The sequence below is a fragment of the Lepidochelys olivacea genome (assembly GCF_965140295.1).
Source record: "Lepidochelys olivacea isolate rLepOli2 genome assembly, chromosome: 11".
In the NCBI taxonomy this organism is placed as follows: Eukaryota; Metazoa; Chordata; order Testudines; family Cheloniidae; genus Lepidochelys; species Lepidochelys olivacea.
In genome coordinates, this window is record NC_140421.1 from 2,017,436 (window position 1) to 2,034,012 (window position 16,577).

General features: G+C 57.1%; 1 protein-coding gene across 2 annotated transcripts in view; it reads right to left on the minus strand.

The window, feature by feature from the left end:
- Positions 1–258: 258 nt before the first annotated feature.
- Positions 259–16,577, minus strand: part of WNT10A (Wnt family member 10A) — a 52,757-nt gene continuing 36,438 nt past the window's right edge. For both annotated transcript variants that reach the window (XM_084643405.1, XM_084643406.1), the window contains one exon: positions 259–908. In XM_084643405.1, the coding sequence (XP_084499531.1) occupies positions 441–908 (468 nt within the window). In that variant the 3' untranslated portion in view covers positions 259–440. The remainder of the gene's footprint in view (positions 909–16,577) is intronic.

Here is a 16,577-nt window from a genome sequence, read left to right on the forward strand (position 1 = left end):
CCATTGAACGAGCCGGGCGGGCGAGGGGAGACTGCTGGGATATTTAGTCCCCTGCTCCCTGGAGGTCTCTGCCCGTGTCCACACTGGGTGGGGACGGAGCTTTTGCCAGAGCTGCTCACGAATGGCCCGAATCCCATCCAGCCTCTGCAGCCCGTGGGCTGTGGCTAATGCTGTCCCTGAGCAGAAGGAAGGGTACATAGCTCGGAAACGCCCCCCACCCTTCCCTTCCCACCCCACCCCACCCCCGCCCCGCCACAGAGTTGCCCTGCGGGTCCCGGCGCGGGGTCTCTCCCCGTCTGCGAGCAGCGCCGGGGTCTGCCCGGGCCGTCGTCTGACCGCTCCCCGCGGCAGGGGCCGGCGCGGCCCCGGAGAGGGCGGAAGGAGCGTTAACCGGGCTGGGCGGCACCGGCCGGGGCCAAGGGAAGCCGCGCCGGGCCGCCTCACTTGCAGACGCTGACCCACTCGGTGCGGCGGCAGTCCTCGCAGGCCACGAAGCAGCACCAGTGGAATCTGCAGTGGCAACGCTCGCTGCGGGTCTGGCGCAGGATGTTGTGACCCCGCCCGCAGCACAAGCTCTCGCAGTTGTCCATGCCCGGGCTGCTCTTGTTGCACAGCCGGCCCTGGGTGCCCAGGGAGTCCAGGGCCGGCTCCCGCTCGCAGAAGTCGGGCGATTTCTCGAAGTAGATGAGGTCGCCAACGCTGGCTCGGCGCCGGTGCCGCACGGGGCCTGGCTCCAGCTGGCCCGTGTTCCTGTTGTGGGGCCGGATCAGCGTGGCCCCGGAGAAGCGGTCCTTGAGCAGGGAGCCCACCAGGCGGAACTCGGGGGTCACCTGCCAGCACGTCTTCAGCTGGCAGCTGCCGGAGGTGCCGTGGCACTTGCATTTCCTCCGCATGTTATCCAGCACCACCTGGGGGGACAAGGGGGTTCGTTAAGCCCAGCACAGCACCCCCTGCTGCAAACGCAGTGCAGACAGCAAACCAGCCCCCGTGTGCAACTGGAACTGAGCCGCGAGCTCGCTGCACCGGAGCCGCACCTGCCTTTGCTACGGCTCGTTAACGAGCTGCGTTAATCGTCGAGGAGAAAGGGGACGCCGAACATGGGGGATCGGTCACAGCAGCCACGTAAGCCCTGGTCTTTAGGGAAGAGGGTTGATGGTACCTGAACAGGCCGGCTAGCGAAAGTGCACAGGCCTGGGCCTGGAGCCCCCGGTTGGAGTCGCGGCTCAGTGACCGTGGCCCTTTGGGGACGTGCGCTGGGCAGCCGGAGGCCTGGCTGCTCGCACGAGGACACGCCAGGCTGGCTTTGACGGAGCACAGGAGGCTCCGTGGCTTAGCCCCACCCACCCAGAACCCGGCTACGAAGGGCAGCTCCCGCGGCGTGGCTGCAATTGTCACTCAAGCTGGCTTTGATCTCGCTGGATCGCCACTAGCTGCTGTCACACCTCCCGCCTGCAGACCCTCCGTTTTCCCAGCAGTCAAATGGGGAAACTCCCTCCCTGCCTCCCAGGAGAGCTGTGAAGATAAAACTCCTCACTGAGTGAGAGGTGCTCAGCTGCTCCGGTGAGGGGTTGAGTTTAGCTCGAACGGACACGCTCGTAAACCCCAGTGTGGACACAACGCGAACGGTTTTTGCAGGGCAGCTTACGGCTAAAGGGGGCTGGACCAAACCTGCCTGTCCTGCTTGCGCTAAACATCCACTCGTGTTAAAACATCTCTGAAAACGCCAGCATGGCGGAGCCGCTCGCTGCTTTTGCTGGGCAGCCGCCCCAGCACGCAGGCTTGGAAATAGAGCCAGCTAGCACGAAAACAGCTGCTCGTGAGCGCTAAACTCTGCTGCCCTCATCAGCAGGGTCTTCTCCATTCCCCGCCCACTTCCATGATCGATCCACCTTCTCCTTCCATTTACGCAGCCAGCATGCACCACTAAAGTCATCTAGCTGAGCCGGCCGGTTTCTGGGCACTGCCATCTCTTTCTCGGTCAATTAGGTTTCTCACAAAGGCTGCTTGCTGTTTGCCGTTCCAAGGGAATTCACACTGGATTCCCCCAGTTAGGAGCCAGAAACTCTAGAGTAACTTGGAGCCGCCTACTCGAAAAGCAGAGGTGGCCCCTAATACGCTGAGCTAAAGGAAAATCTCCATGAGCTGTTAGCAGTACAGGTCATAGGACACACTATTGAGCAGTTCTGATTCCAGTCAGTAGAGGGCAGCAGTCTCTTTGACACAAACAGGGATGGAGCTAGAGAGATCCATTACCTTACAATACCACACACACACACACACACAGGATTGTACTTTGACAGATGGTTGAAACAGAACCACAAGGTTTTTAGGCAAAACAGAGCAAAAAATCAAATCCCCCCATGTCTACCTCTTCCACCTGGGCTCTGGCAGACCTGGAGAGATTTGATTGATTCTCTTGTCCTTTCTTATGACAAAACAAAAGTCTTCTCCTGGAGCCAGAGTCTGACCCCGGAGCCCCTCTCAGTTCTGTTTAAAATTCAGAAATCCAGAGATTTTATACAGCCGTGTTGGAGTGTGTCCCCACCTCCTGCCCTTCCTCTGTATACCCCCACTCTGCCTGGGTCCCCTCCACCCTTCATATAACCAGACTTTGGGTCAAAAATACCAGCATCTGCTTTGCCTGTGACTCTCAGCACAGGGACTGTAGCATTATTGTCTGTGATGTAGTGTGGGGGGAGGGACAATGTGATATATGTTGGGGGAGGATGTACATATGGGGTGTGTGTGTGTGGGGGTGTCATATCTGCCCTGTAAAAGACTGTATAACGATAGTGTTGCCAACTCATGATATTTGGTTTATTTCTTAAAGCCCCAGCTCCTGGAGTCCTGTGATTATGAGGAGACTCAGGTTTCATTTAAAAAGGAAAATGAAGTACGGGCCAATGGGAGTTAGGTGCCTAAACACCTTTGAGGATCTGGACCCTTGTTGCAGAGGAAAGCATGAAAACCTGGCATGAGCATGATGTAAAGGCTCAGGAACCAGCCAGCCTAACCCAGGATAACTGCACCACCCATGTGCTGCAGCCATGAAAAAGGCAAACACGATGGGAAGCTGTGTGAGGCGAGGCGTTCCCCATCAAGATAGGGATGTGTTAATGCCATCGGACCGGGCTGTGCACACGGTGGGCCGCCCACCTTCAAGGAAGATGAATTTGAAGAGGAACCGATGTTGAGACGACCAGGGGGATGGAGGGCCGCTCTTACGAGATCTGATTGCTGTCTCTAAATGCAGCAGGGGGGCAAACCCCAGGAAGGGAGGAGAGTTATGGTAGCCAAAGGGGATAAACTGGCCATGCATAGACACAGGCTGGGAAGGAGAAGGAGGTTTCTAAGCAGCGGAGGTGGGAAGAATGGGGGCCAAGACACCTGTCTGCTCTGAAGATGGAACTTGATCAGTTTACGAAGGGGATGATCTGTGGGGGCAGCTGACCCAGGACGTCCCTCCCCATCCAATGGTCTGATTCCTAAGCAGAACCACTTATTTATTATTCCTAAAGAGTGTGGGATTGTGGGGCCCTGACTTGCACTGTCTGAATGGTGGGGGCCGGCAGCGTCGTGGTTCCTGGCTCCCCCCAGCAGTCGTGACGCAGGGCGTGGGCATGGCCCGGGTGGTGGGTTTGGCTGGTGCCATGCTGGGTGCAGGTGGCATGCTGGCGTGGGCGGGTGGTTAGCCCCGGTCAGCAGACAGGCCTCTGGTCTCCGCGTGGGGACGCAGCAGGCCTGTACTTGGGGCGGGGCAGGGGAGGGCAATGCCGCGTGCGGTTGCTGCAGGGTGTGGGCGGACAGAGCAGGTGTTTGTGGTGTTGGCCAGGAGCCGGGAGTTGGTTGTTCGTGGGGACTCGGGGAGGGGGGTTTGATTTGTTTGATGTGGGTGGCCACGGCCTGTGTGGGTGGAAGAACATTGGCCAAAGGCTGGCTGGAAGCCAGAGCGTTCCCCTGGAGTCTGCCGCTGCTGAGAGCCAGGGTGCAAGGAAAGTGTAGAGCTGGGTGTGAGCAGGAACGGAGACTGGCACTGAGCCAGGAGGGGCCTGATCACTGGCCCCCCCGGGCCGCACACACCGTCCCAGGGGCAGGGCAGGGTGATCCCACCAGATGCCCCTGGGTGTGCCAGCCTGGAACACAGTGTCAATATCCTGCAATCCAGCCTATTGGACCACCTCCCTCCCGCCCACCCACCCAGCAGGGTCACCAGCCCACACAGCTGCTACTCCGGACCCCCCGAACTGCCTCGCTAGCACGTCCCGGTGGGGGAGAGCTCAGCACCTCCAGCCCGGGAAACCCCGGCTCTGGGAGGGGAAGGAAGGGGGTTTGCTGGGGCTGAACAGGTAATTCCGGCTCGCTGGGCCCAGAGCCAGCGGGGCCAAGCGCAGCATCGGTACCCATCCCAAGATCTCAGGGCTTTGCCCTCTGCCCGTGAACAGCTGTGCCCCCTAGTCCCACGAGTGTATCCCGGCAGCATCCCAGTGCACCTGAGAGCAGCCGGCCCAGCCTTGGTCTGCCTGTCCAGACAGCTGGATGAGGATGTTCCTTGGAGACCCCCGGCACGGCTCTGGTGCCCTGCCCAGGGTGAGGGTAGCCCCGGGGTTGGCCTGTTGGGGGCGCTAGTCTCACCTTCGCCCAGCACAGCCCTTGCTTCTAAAACCTCTGGAGCACAGATTGGGCAGCCCCCCACCATGTGGTAACCCTGTAATAAGGAAAATTAGCACCAAATTCCAGAGCACGAAGAGCTGGGAGGCATTCACCACTTTGAAGTCTTTGCAATGCGTTTCGTGGTGGGAAGGCAATTTCTTGTGCACTGTCCAGGGCGCCTGCCTCAAGGCAGTGCAGCCTGGCATGGACGCTGGTGCCAGCCCCTTCCTGCTGCAGAAGGTCCCACTGGAGCCGCACCAGGATGGCCAAGCCCCAAAAGGCCCCGAGTGACCGTGGTTCAGCAAAACACTCGGACGCTTCTCAGACCCAGCGCTCCGAGCGTCCTGCTGCACTCCGTGGCACCCGTCCCGTACCCCCTCTGGCGCCACCGGATGCCCAAATAGCTGTGGTCGTGAAGCCCCTCTCCCCTCTTCAAGGAATCCCTGTTGAGGTTACAGGGACAAACCATCCCGATGAGTCGAAAGAATAGTAAATATGGCAGGCGACCAGCTTGGCTTAATGGTGAAATCCTAGCGGATCTTAAACATAAAAAAGAAGCTTACAAGAAGTGGAAGGTTGGACATATGACCAGGGAAGAGTATAAAAATATTGCTCGGGCATGTAGGAATGTTATCAGGAGGGCCAAATCGCACCTGGAGCTGCAGCTAGCCAGAGATGTCAAGAGTAACAAGAAGGGTTTCTTCAGGTATGTTGGCAACAAGAAGAAAGCCAAGGAAAGTGTGGGCCCCTTACTGAATGAGGGAGGCAACCTAGTGACAGAGGATGTGGAAAAAGCTAATGTACTCAATGCTTTTTTTGCCTCTGTCTTCACTAACAAGGTCAGCTCCCAGACTGCTGCGCTGGGCATCACAAAATGGGGAAGAGATGGCCAGCCCTCTGTGGAGATAGAGGTGGTTAGGGACTATTTAGAAAAGCTGGACGTGCACAAGTCCATGGGGCCGGACGAGTTGCATCCGAGAGTGCTGAAGGAATTGGCGGCTGTGATTGCAGAGCTATTGGCCATTATCTTTGAAAACTCGTGGCGAACGGGGGAAGTCCCGGATGACTGGAAAAAGGCTAATGTAGTGCCAATCTTTAAAAAAGGGAAGAAGGAGGATCCTGGGAACTACAGGCCAGTCAGCCTCACCTCAGTCCCCGGAAAAATCATGGAGCAGGTCCTCAAAGAATCAATCCTGAAGCACTTGCATGAGAGGAAAGTGATCAGGAACAGCCAGCATGGATTCACCAAGGGAAGGTCATGCCTGACTAATCTAATCGCCTTTTATGATGAGATAACTGGTTCTGTGGATGAAGGGAAAGCAGTGGATGTATTGTTTCTTGACTTTAGCAAAGCTTTTGACACGGTCTCCCACAGTATTCTTGTCAGCAAGTTAAGGAAGTATGGGCTGGATGAATGCACTACAAGGTGGGTAGAAAGCTGGCTAGATTGTCGGGCTCAACGAGTAGTGATCAATGGCTCCATGTCTAGTTGGCAGCCGGTATCAAGTGGAGTGCCCCAAGGGTCGGTCCTGGGGCCGGTTTTGTTCAATATCTTCATAAATGATCTGGAGGATGGTGTGGATTGCACGCTCAGCAAATTTGCGGATGATACTAAACTGGGAGGAGTGGTAGATACGCTGGAGGGGAGGGATAGGATACCGAAAGACCTAGACAAATTGGAGGATTGGGCCAAAAGAAATCTGATGAGGTTCAATAAGGATAAGTGCAGGGTCCTGCACTTAGGACGGAAGAACCCAATGCACCGCTACAGACTAGGGACCGAATGGCTAGGCAGCAGTTCTGCGGAAAAGGACCTAGGGGTGACAGTGGACGAGAAGCTGGATATGAGTCAGCAGTGTGCCCTTGTTGCCAAGAAGGCCAATGGCATTTTGGGAAGTATAAGTAAGGGCATAGCGAGCAGATCGAGGGACGTGATCGTTCCCCTCTATTCGACATTGGTGAGGCCTCATCTGGAGTACTGTGTCCAGTTTTGGGCCCCACACTTCAAGAAGGATGTGGATAAATTGGAGAGAGTCCAGCGAAGGGCAACAAAAATGATTAGGGGTCTGGAACACATGAGTTATGAGGAGAGGCTGAGGGAGCTGGGATTGTTTAGCCTGCAGAAGAGAAGAATGAGGGGGGATTTGATAGCTGCTTTCAACTACCTGAAAGGGGGTTCCAAAGAGGATGGATCTAGACTGTTCTCAATGGTAGCAGATGACAGAACGAGGAGTAATGGTCTCAAGTTGCAGTGGGGAAGGTTTAGATTGGATATTAGGAAAAACTTTTTCACTAAGAGGGTGGTGAAACACTGGAATGCGTTACCTAGGGAGGTGGTAGAATCTCCTTCCTTAGAGGTTTTTAAGGTCAGGCTTGACAAAGCCCTGGCTGGGATGATTTAACTGGGAATTGGTCCTGCTTTGAGCAGGGGGTTGGACTAGATGACCTTCTGGGGTCCCTTCCAACCCTGATATTCTATGATTCTATGATTCTACAGCTGCCCGTCTGTTTCACATGTGTCCGCAGCCGCCCCCCGTGGACATTGCACTGTGGAATGACAACTCCGGTCACACGACTTCTCCAGAGTGCTGCGACCCGCCTGCTTGGCACCGAGGGCTCAGCTCCCTACACTGGTCTCCCCTCTCTGCCTCCAGAGCCCTCCACGGGCCAAGCTACCTGAGACGCCCCCTCACCCTGCAGTCCCTGGGCCATCGGCGCACACGGGCTCACCTGGGGGACCTGCTGCTGGGCCTTTGGGATTGAACCCCCTTTGCCTTCGTTGTCCCTGGAGCGAGAGGAGGGGGAAGAGGCAGATGCCCTCATCTCTTTGGCAGAGGGCAAGAACTGCAGCCTCGGGAGCCGGTGGGGATAGCGTGCTGCTCAGTCGCGGCACAGACAGGAGCCAGGCCAGCGCGTGGAACAAGCTGGAGGGCTCAGAGCCTCCATCTTCTCCCATATTTCCATGCGGGCTAGAAATCCTGCGGGAAGGGCTAGCACCACTTCTCCCCGTTCTATCCCTCCTCAGGTGCACGCACGCTGGGCCGTGTTACCCCTTGCCCCATCGGCACTGTCTCCTGGGCACAGAAGGGCTCAGCTGAAGCCAGTGCTGTGTTCCTAGTGGCTAGAAGGAATGTTACATTGTTGCAACGGAGGGTCTAGCATGCACCTGTGTGACGTTATTGACTTGAACTGGGAACGTATAGATCATTGTTGCAACCCAGGTCCTGTAGTGGCACCAAATCTTGTATAAAGGGGGTCAAATGAGGTGTCTAAGACAAAGTTATAGTTTGCTGGTTAGGATTATGCTATCTGTATATGTGTATCATTTTTGTAGTTGAAGTTATGAATATTGGCTCTGTACTGTCTGCAGTTCAAACTTGTGCTCTGCTTCTGGGGGACACCCCAGACATGTTGGGGTCAGCTCTGCCTAGCCTGCTGGATGGCCCATTAAGGACCATCAGTGACACAACTGACCCATTGAGAGAAGGCAGACACGCCTGGGGACTCAGCCAGGTGTGCAGGGACCTGCCTAGGGACAGGACTCTGAGGTGTTTCCAGGCCATGGGATGGACAGCTTGTCCTTGGGACACAGAAAGAGACCACACGGCAAGAGACTATACAAAGCTGCTGCAGCTCCTCCATCTTGTCTTCAGTCCTGCTTCTGACCTCTGGAGGGACTTGGCTACACACTGAAGCTTTGAACCAAGGACTGAAGGACCCATCCCAGCTGGGGATGTTCTCCAGGGACTTGATTTGAACCTGCCGTTTATTCCATCCCTGCTGCAAGCCTGAACCAAGAACTTGGCCATCACTGTATGTCATTGATTCCATTTCACCAATTCTAGCTCTCATCTGTATCTTTTTCCTTTTCTGAATAAACCTTTAGATTTTAGATGCTAAAGGATTGGTAACAGCATGATTTGTGGGTAAGAGCTGACTTGTACATTGACCTGGGTCTGGGGCTTGGTCCTTTGGGATCAGGAGAACCTTTTTCTTTTACTGGGGTATTGGTTTTCATAACCATCTGTCCCCATACCGAGTGGCACTGGTGGGGATACTGGGAAACTGGGGTGTCTAAGGGAATTGCTTGTGTGACTTGTGGTTAGCCAGGGGGGTAAAACCAAAGTCTTCTCTGTCTGGCTAGTTTGGTTTGCCTTGGTGGGCATAGAATAAACGGCAGGTTCAAATCAAGTCTCTGGAGAACATTTGATGCCACTACAGGACCTTGGTTGCAACAATGATCTATACGGTCCCAGTTCAAGTCAATAACGTCACAACCTGTCTCTAGGGTCCAACTCTGCTCTCAGTGACACTGACGTAACCACGGGGCTAATGTTAGGTGGGAGACAGAGCTGTGACCAAAAGCTTTGGAGCTTGGAGTGGAGGTAGCTGCTGTGATCTCTGGCTTTGTCCCTGGCCCGTGTCTGTTCAAGGTGCAGCACAGTGGCCTGGAAATCCCAGTGAGGGCCCTGGGCATGTTATCAGGGTCCAAGGCAGCAGCCCAGCTATGTATCTGAGCTGCACCTTGCTGGGGAGACTCCACCCCATGGCCCCTTCTCAGAGAGCGCCCGCCTAGCACACTGTAGGTCCCACACCTGCCCTGACAGCGGTGCCCCGCTGAAAGAGTCCCTGCGGCTGTGAGGTCACGGAGGTCTGCTGATGCCTGCACCAGCCCTGACCGGGGCTCAGCCACACGCAGCCCTAGAATGTGAGAGCAAAGTAACTGAAAGGGCAGTGTCTGTCCCCGCCCCATCCCTCCCAAGCTCTCATCTCCAAAGGTGCTGCACAGACACCGTGTGCCAGGCAAGAGCTCACAGTCCAAGTAGCCCAGGCCAACAGAGGAAGGACTGTTATCCCCACTGCACAGATGGGGAAACTGAGGCCCAAAGCCATTAGACTGCAACGCAGCCAATCCAGCGATGTCGAGCTCCACAGGGCTGCCCTGGGTCTAAGCTCAGAGACAGGCTGGTCCCTGCTAGTGCATGTTAGCAATGTGTGAGCTAAACTTAACCCCTCTTCGGAGTTAAGCTCCATGGTCCCACAGGGCAGCTGGGGCCCAGCTGGGAATCAAATCCGGCCCTCCCAAGTCCCATTAACCACTAGCTCAGCCATTCTTCCGTGCCTGGACACACCTCTGTCCCTTGTTCACTGACACACATGTCCTTGCACATGCATGCTTGGGCTCCCCCACCCCCACCCCCACCCCCACCCAGTGCTTCCCACACACACCCAAAGCATTTTATTGCCATTCTTAACTCCGGGAAGCCTTTGTTGTGAGATTAATAGGCTCCCACTCCCCTTTCATCTCAGCCCTCTGATCCTGAGTGCTCCATAAAATACAACCCTACAAGGGAGCTGGGCTCTGAGGTCCTGTCCCCAGCCCTCCCTCGGGCCCCATTCTCAGCTGTTCTGTTCCTGTGTTATGGCCTTGGAAACCCCCTCTCCAAGGGGATGGACCACTGCCGACTAGCCTGGGCCAGGAGCCAGCAATCGCAGCATTCTGTGGCTGAGAAGAAGCTCCATTTTGGGTCACGGTCCCAGGATTCCCATTTATCAGCTGTGACCGTCCCAGGCCAGCTGGGAGCGAAGCCTCCCCGGGATACGGAAAGCAGTATGCATCAAACTGCTCTCTACACCATTGCTAAGAGCGCTGCGAAACTGGGGGCACACCCCGGCCACGTGGGGACGAGCAGAGGTTTATAGGCACCCATTTGGGGTGGCTTCCGCACTGCATCCATCCCAAAGCCATGCCAGTGAAACCTGTGCCCCAGCCCCGCCTGTAAGCCCGACAGAGCAAACACGGATTAGTGGGGAGTAATGGCGCCTCATGCCCTCTCTCCCCCCTTCCGTCTCAAGCGGCCACCAAGCGCTTTGCAGGGTGGGCTGAACCCTGCAGGATTACTGAAACCCCTCAGCACCCAGCGCAATGGGGACCTATGCAAAGACAGGAATCGCTACACCACCACTCAAATGCAGCCACCTCTGGGCTGGAACATGGCAGCTGATTAACTGTTCACAGCAAAACTCCACAGCAGTTTGCTATGGGAGTCTCTTCACTTCTGTCTTCATCTTTGTGTGTGTGTGTTACAAAATATAACTATAAAATAAAATAAAAACTCAGCTTTGAAACCAGCTAGTCATGCCCACAGTGTCACATGAGTTCCTAGCCCTGATAGTGTCCTTCCCCTTCCCCAGATGTTTTATACCCATTTGTCGCCTCTCATGTGGAATTAGAATATTAACTCTGTGCGGCAGGGCCCTCTGTTTTTGTACAGCTACTAACACAATGGGATGACAGCCCTGCTTTGGGGCTTGTGGCCCGCTGCATTGCAAGTACTAATCACATCTCACCGCCCCTGCAGGGAGAGAGGTGGATGATAAAGACCCTGAGTTAGTCTGGCCAGGAGTCCCCCAGTAAATAGCCCCGTTCTTGGAGAAAATACCATGAGAGAAGCTGGGACTGGATGGCAGGGGATGGATCATTGCCCTGTTCTGTTCATTGCCTCTGAAGCATCCAGCACCAGCCGCTGTCAGAGACAGGACACTGGGCTAGACAGACCCTTGGTCTGACCCAGTGTGACCGTTCTGATGAGAGTTTAAGGAGCTGGGTGATCTGGGCTGTCTCTGCTCTCCATGCTGGCTGCGGGTTTCTAGGTGCCCTGGTTGCTCGGTGGATCGGGTTTTACATTCAGCAGGCGATCGCAGGCCGGGCAATCACCTGGCCAGGCAGCAGCGTGCGCACTGCACAGGGCCGGGCGTTCATCCTTGAAGCTGCACTGCACAATAGCCAGCCAGCGACGCCCTCCAGCATCATCCGGGGCCATCGCTCACTCACGGCCCCAGCGTGAGGCCCGGCGGGCTGGCTCCGGGAGGGGCAGCTGGGCGGGGGTGATGATAATGCCTCCCTCTAGCTTAGTTGTACCCAAACAGCTGCTAATGAAGAGATCACCAACGGCCTCCAAGAGGGAGTGATGGAAGAACCAGTGTCCGGACAGTGCCCTGGAGCGTCTCTTGCAGGGACGGCAGCTGAGGAGACAGGAGCAAGGCTGGGCTGCAGCCCTGCGGCTTTGCCCTGAGCCCAGCCTATCAGGCTCTCCCAGTACAAACCTCTAGCACCTTTGCAGAGGTTCTTGCAAGCAGGGTGAGCTCACACCAGCATGGCCAGGGATCTGAATATGCCTGCGCTCGGGGTTTGCACTTGAGCAGCTTCACCACTAGGTGCAATTGCAGCAATCCCCAGTGTAGACAGAGCCTCAGTCCAGTCTTTGTGGCCGGGACAACCAGGCACTGGCAGATTTCAGGTGCTTTTTCACCCAGGCAGGCAGATTTGCAGTTTCTATGTTGGTAGCAGGGACCATGGCCTGTTTTTGCCTCCAGTCTCAACTCAGGGTTCACTCAGGAACATTCTCATAGGAGGGGTCAGGAATGAGAGAGGAGACTTGAAATAATAAGGGCAGGAATCTGTGTCCTATACACTTTCGATGACTGGCTGGAACACAATTGTTGTAATCGCATGTGTGATTCCTTATGGCGCCCTGCTGGACAGAAATGTTCCATTGTGTGTCCTTGGCTGTGTACCGCAGCAAGCTAGTGGAGATTTCCCTTCAGTGTATGATCAGGGCTCTTGGACCAGGAGGCCCCGGATTCTATCCTAGCTGTAGCCATGGCGTTTCAAGTGGCCTCCACATGCAACAGACCATGCCGCCTGTGTTCTGCGACGGCAGCTGGCACGTCCTAGATGGCCACCGGTTTGTCACAATATCATGTTCTGTTCTTGTCCCTGAGACCAGCTGTCACGGAGTGTGGGGGAGTCCAGGCCCTGCACCCCTCTTCCTGGGATTCACTGAGACTCTCAGCCAGCCAGTAAAACAGAAGGTTTATTGGACAACAGGAACACAGTCCACAACAGAGCTTGTGGGTACCCCCAGGACCCCTCAGTCACGTCCTTCTGGGGGAGCAGGGAGCTTAGACCCCAGCCCTGGGGTTCCCTGTGTTCCACCACCCAGCCCCAAACTGAAACTAACCCCCCCCAGCAGGTTCCCTCCTGCAGCCTCTGTTCACATTCCCGGGCAGAGGTGTTACCTCCCCGTCCCCCGCCTGGCTCAGGTGACAGGCTCTCAGGTCTCCCATTGAAACTCCCCTGCCACATTCCCAGGTCAACGCTCCCCACACCCTGCTGCGTCACATCTCTCCCCCCTTGAGACTGAACTGAGCGGGGTCACTCTGACCAGTGACCTGGGGAAGTTCGGGGCCCCCTCTCCGGGACAGCGCATCCGCTATCAGGTTGGCACTTCCCTTCACGTGGACCACGTCCATGTCGTAATCCTGCAGGAGCAGGCTCCATCTCAGGAGCTTGGCGTTGGCTCCTTTCATCTGGTGCAGCCAGGTCAGGGGAGAGTGGTCGGTGTAGACGGTGAAGTGTTGCCCGAAGAGATAGGGCTCTAGTTTCTGGAGGGCCCACACCATGGCCAGGCACTCCTTCTCGATGGCCGCGTAGTGTTGCTCCCGGGGTAGCAACTTCTTGCTCAGGTACACAATGGGGTGTCTCTCCCCCTTTTCATCCTCCTGCATTAACACCGCCCCCAGTCTCGTGTTTGAGGCGTCGGTGAACACCACAAAGGGCTTGTCAAAGTCTGGGTTTGCCCGAACTGGGCCACTGACCAGAGCCTCCTTCAGCGCCCGGAAAGCCACCTGGCACTGCTCGGTCCAGACCACCTTGTCTGGCTTCCCCTTCTTGCATAGCTCAGTGATGGGGGTGGCTATGGCGCTAAAGTGGGGCACAAATCTTCGGTAGTTTCCTGCCATCCCAATAAAGGCTTGGACCTGCTTTTTGGTGTGGGGAGCGGGCCAGTCTCTGATCACCTCCACCTTGGCTGGTTCCGGCTTTAGGCGGCCGCTCCCCACCCGATGGCCCAGGTAAGATACTTCCGCCATCCCCACCTTGCACTTCTCCGCTTTTACAGTCAGCCCAGCCCCCTGGAGTCGGTCCAGCACTTGTCTAACCTGGGACACGTGGTCCTCCCAGGTCTGGCTAAAGACACAGATGTCATCAATATACGCCACGGCAAAACTCTCCATCCCCCTCAGGAGCTGGTCCACTAGGCGCTGGAAGGTGGCCGGCGCTCCCTTGAGGCCGAAAGGCAGGGTCAGGCAGATTTCAGCCGGGCATCTGCATCCAGCGGCACTTGCCAGTAGCCCTTTGTAAGGTCCATGGTGGTGAGGTACCGAGCTCCTTCCAGCTTGTCTAGGAGCTCGTCCGGCCTGGGCATGGGGTAGGCATCAGATACAGTGATGGCATTGAGCTTCCGATAGTCCACACAGAACCGGATCGACCCGTCCTTTTTGGGGACCAGCACCACCGGCGAGGCCCAAGGGCTGGCAGATGGCTGGATCACCCCCAAAGCCAGCATGTCCCGGACCTCTCTTTCCAGGTCCTGAGCAGTTTTCCCTGTGACTCGGAAGGGGGAGCATCTTATCGGCGGGTGCGACCCTGTCTGCACCCAGTGGACAGTCAGATTAGGGCGTCCAGGCTGGTTGGAAAACAGCTGTCGGTACGGATGCAGCACCCCCCTGACCTCAGCTTGGTGGGCAGGGGTTAGCTGATCCGAGAGGGGAATTGTTTCCAGGGGGGAACCAGCTCTGGTCCCAGGGAATAGATCTACTAAAGGGTCATCTCCCTGCTCCTCCCACTGTCCACACACGGCCAACACCACATTCCCCCAGGCATAATATGGCTTCATCATATTCACATGGTACACCCGGCGGTGGTGTGCCCAGTTCGACAGCTCCACCACATAGTTTACCTCCTTGAGCTGCTTGACAACCTTTAAAGGGCCCTCCCAGGCGGCCTGTGGTTTGTTCTTTCTCACGGGGATGAGAACCATCACCGGATCCCCGGTGGTGTAGGCACGGGCCCGCGCCGTGCGGTCATACCAGACCTTCCCCCTCCCCTGGGCCGTGGCCAGATTCTCCCTGGCCAGGCCCATGAGTTCTGCTAGTCTCTCTCGGAAGATCAGGACATACTCCACCACTGACTCTCCATCGGGAGTGGCCTTCCCCTCCCACTCGTCTCTCATCAGGTCCAGGGGGCCCCTCACCCTCCTTCCATATAACAGTTCGAAAGGCGAAAATCCGGTCGACTCCTGGAGCACCTCCCTGTACGCGAACAGCAGGTGAGGTAAGTACTTGTCCCAGTCCTGCGGGTGCTGGTTCATAAAGGTTTTCAGCATCATCTTTAGCGTCCCATTAAACCTCTCCACCAGCCCATTGGACTGGGGGTGATAAGCTGAGGCCCAGTCGTGCCGGACCCCACATTTCTCCCACAAGCACCGGAGCAGGGCCGACATGAAGTTGGAGCCTTGGTCTGTCAAGACTTCCTTGGGGAACCCCACTCGGCTGAAAATGGTCAGGAGCGCATCGGCCACGGTGTCGGCTTCAATGGAAGCTAAGGGCACTGCCTCGGGGTAGCGGGTGGCAAAATCTACCACCACCAGAATGTATTTCTTCCCCGACCGGGTCGTCTTGCTGAGAGGCCCCACGATGTCCATGGCCACCTTCTGGAAAGGCTCCTCTATGATGGGCAAAGGTCTCAAAGCCGCTTTCCCCTTGTCCCGGGCCTTCCCCACCCTCTGACAGGAGTCACAGGATTGGCAATACTGCCGGACCGTGGTAAAGACCCCGGGCCAGTAAAAGTTCTGTAGCAACCTCTGCCGGGTGCGCCGGATTCCCTGGTGCCCTGCGAGGGGGATGTCATGGGCCAGGGACAGGAGCCTGCGGCGATACTTCTGGGGGACCCCCAGCTGCCTCCTGATCCCACAGGACTCCACTTCCCTTGTGGGAGCCCATTCTCGGTACAGGAACCCCTTCTCCCACAGGAACCTCTCCTGGCAGCCTCTCCTCATGGTCCGTCCCACACTGAGGTCGGCCAGGTCCCTGAGCTTCCGCAAGGAGGGATCTTTCCTCAACTCGGCCTGGAACTCAGTGGCTGGGGAAGGGATGGGGACCGGTTCCCCCTCAGTGGCCAGGTCTGAGGCCTCCGCCTCTCTGAGCCGTGCCCCTCGGCGCTCCCTCCCCACCAGGGTAGGGTCCTGCGCCTCCGGTGTGGTACCCTCCCCAAGGTCAGGGTGCAGTGCCCCTCGCCGGCTCTGGCTACGGGTCACAACCAGGGCGGTCTGGGGCTTGCTTGGCCAGTCCTCTAGGTCTCCCCCCATCAAAACTTCAGTGGGCAAATGGTGATGTACCCCCACATCCTTGGGGCCCTCCTTGGCCCCCCATTTCAGGTGTACCCTTGCCACAGGCACCTTAAATGGAGTCCTGCCCACCCCCGTCAGGGTCAGGTAGGTGTTGGGCACCACCCGATCTGGGGCCACCACCTCGGGCCGGGCCAGCGTCACCTCCGCGCCCGTATCCCAGTATCCATTGACCTTCCTCCCATCCACCTCCAGGGGAACAAGGCACTCTCTCCGGAGGGACAGCCCCACGCCCACCCTGTAAACCGAGCACCCTGAGTCCAGAGCCTCCAGCCTTCTGGTGGAGCTGGCCTGGGGTACTCTTCCCTCCTGAGCAGGTGGTAAACTGGTAGCCCCCCTTGCCTGGGCCGTCTTCCCCTCGTCCAGCGGGGTCCCTACCCAGTTAACCCTGGGTAGGTTGGGTCTGCTCAGTCTGTCCCTGAGCCCAGGGCACTGGGACCGTACGTGGCCTCTCTGGCCACAGTGATAGCAGCTCAGGTCACGTTGGTCCCCTCGAGCGGGTCGGAGGGGCCCGACGCCAGGCGTTCCCCTTTGGAGGGGGTTCTCCCTATTTCCCCGCTGGGAGGCTCCATGGTGACTCTCTCTCAGCATTGGGGGGGGAGGGGGCTGTTCTTTTGGGACTCCTCCCGGCTACCCCCGACCGACTGTTCACAAACTCGTCGGCCAGCTGCCCTGCAT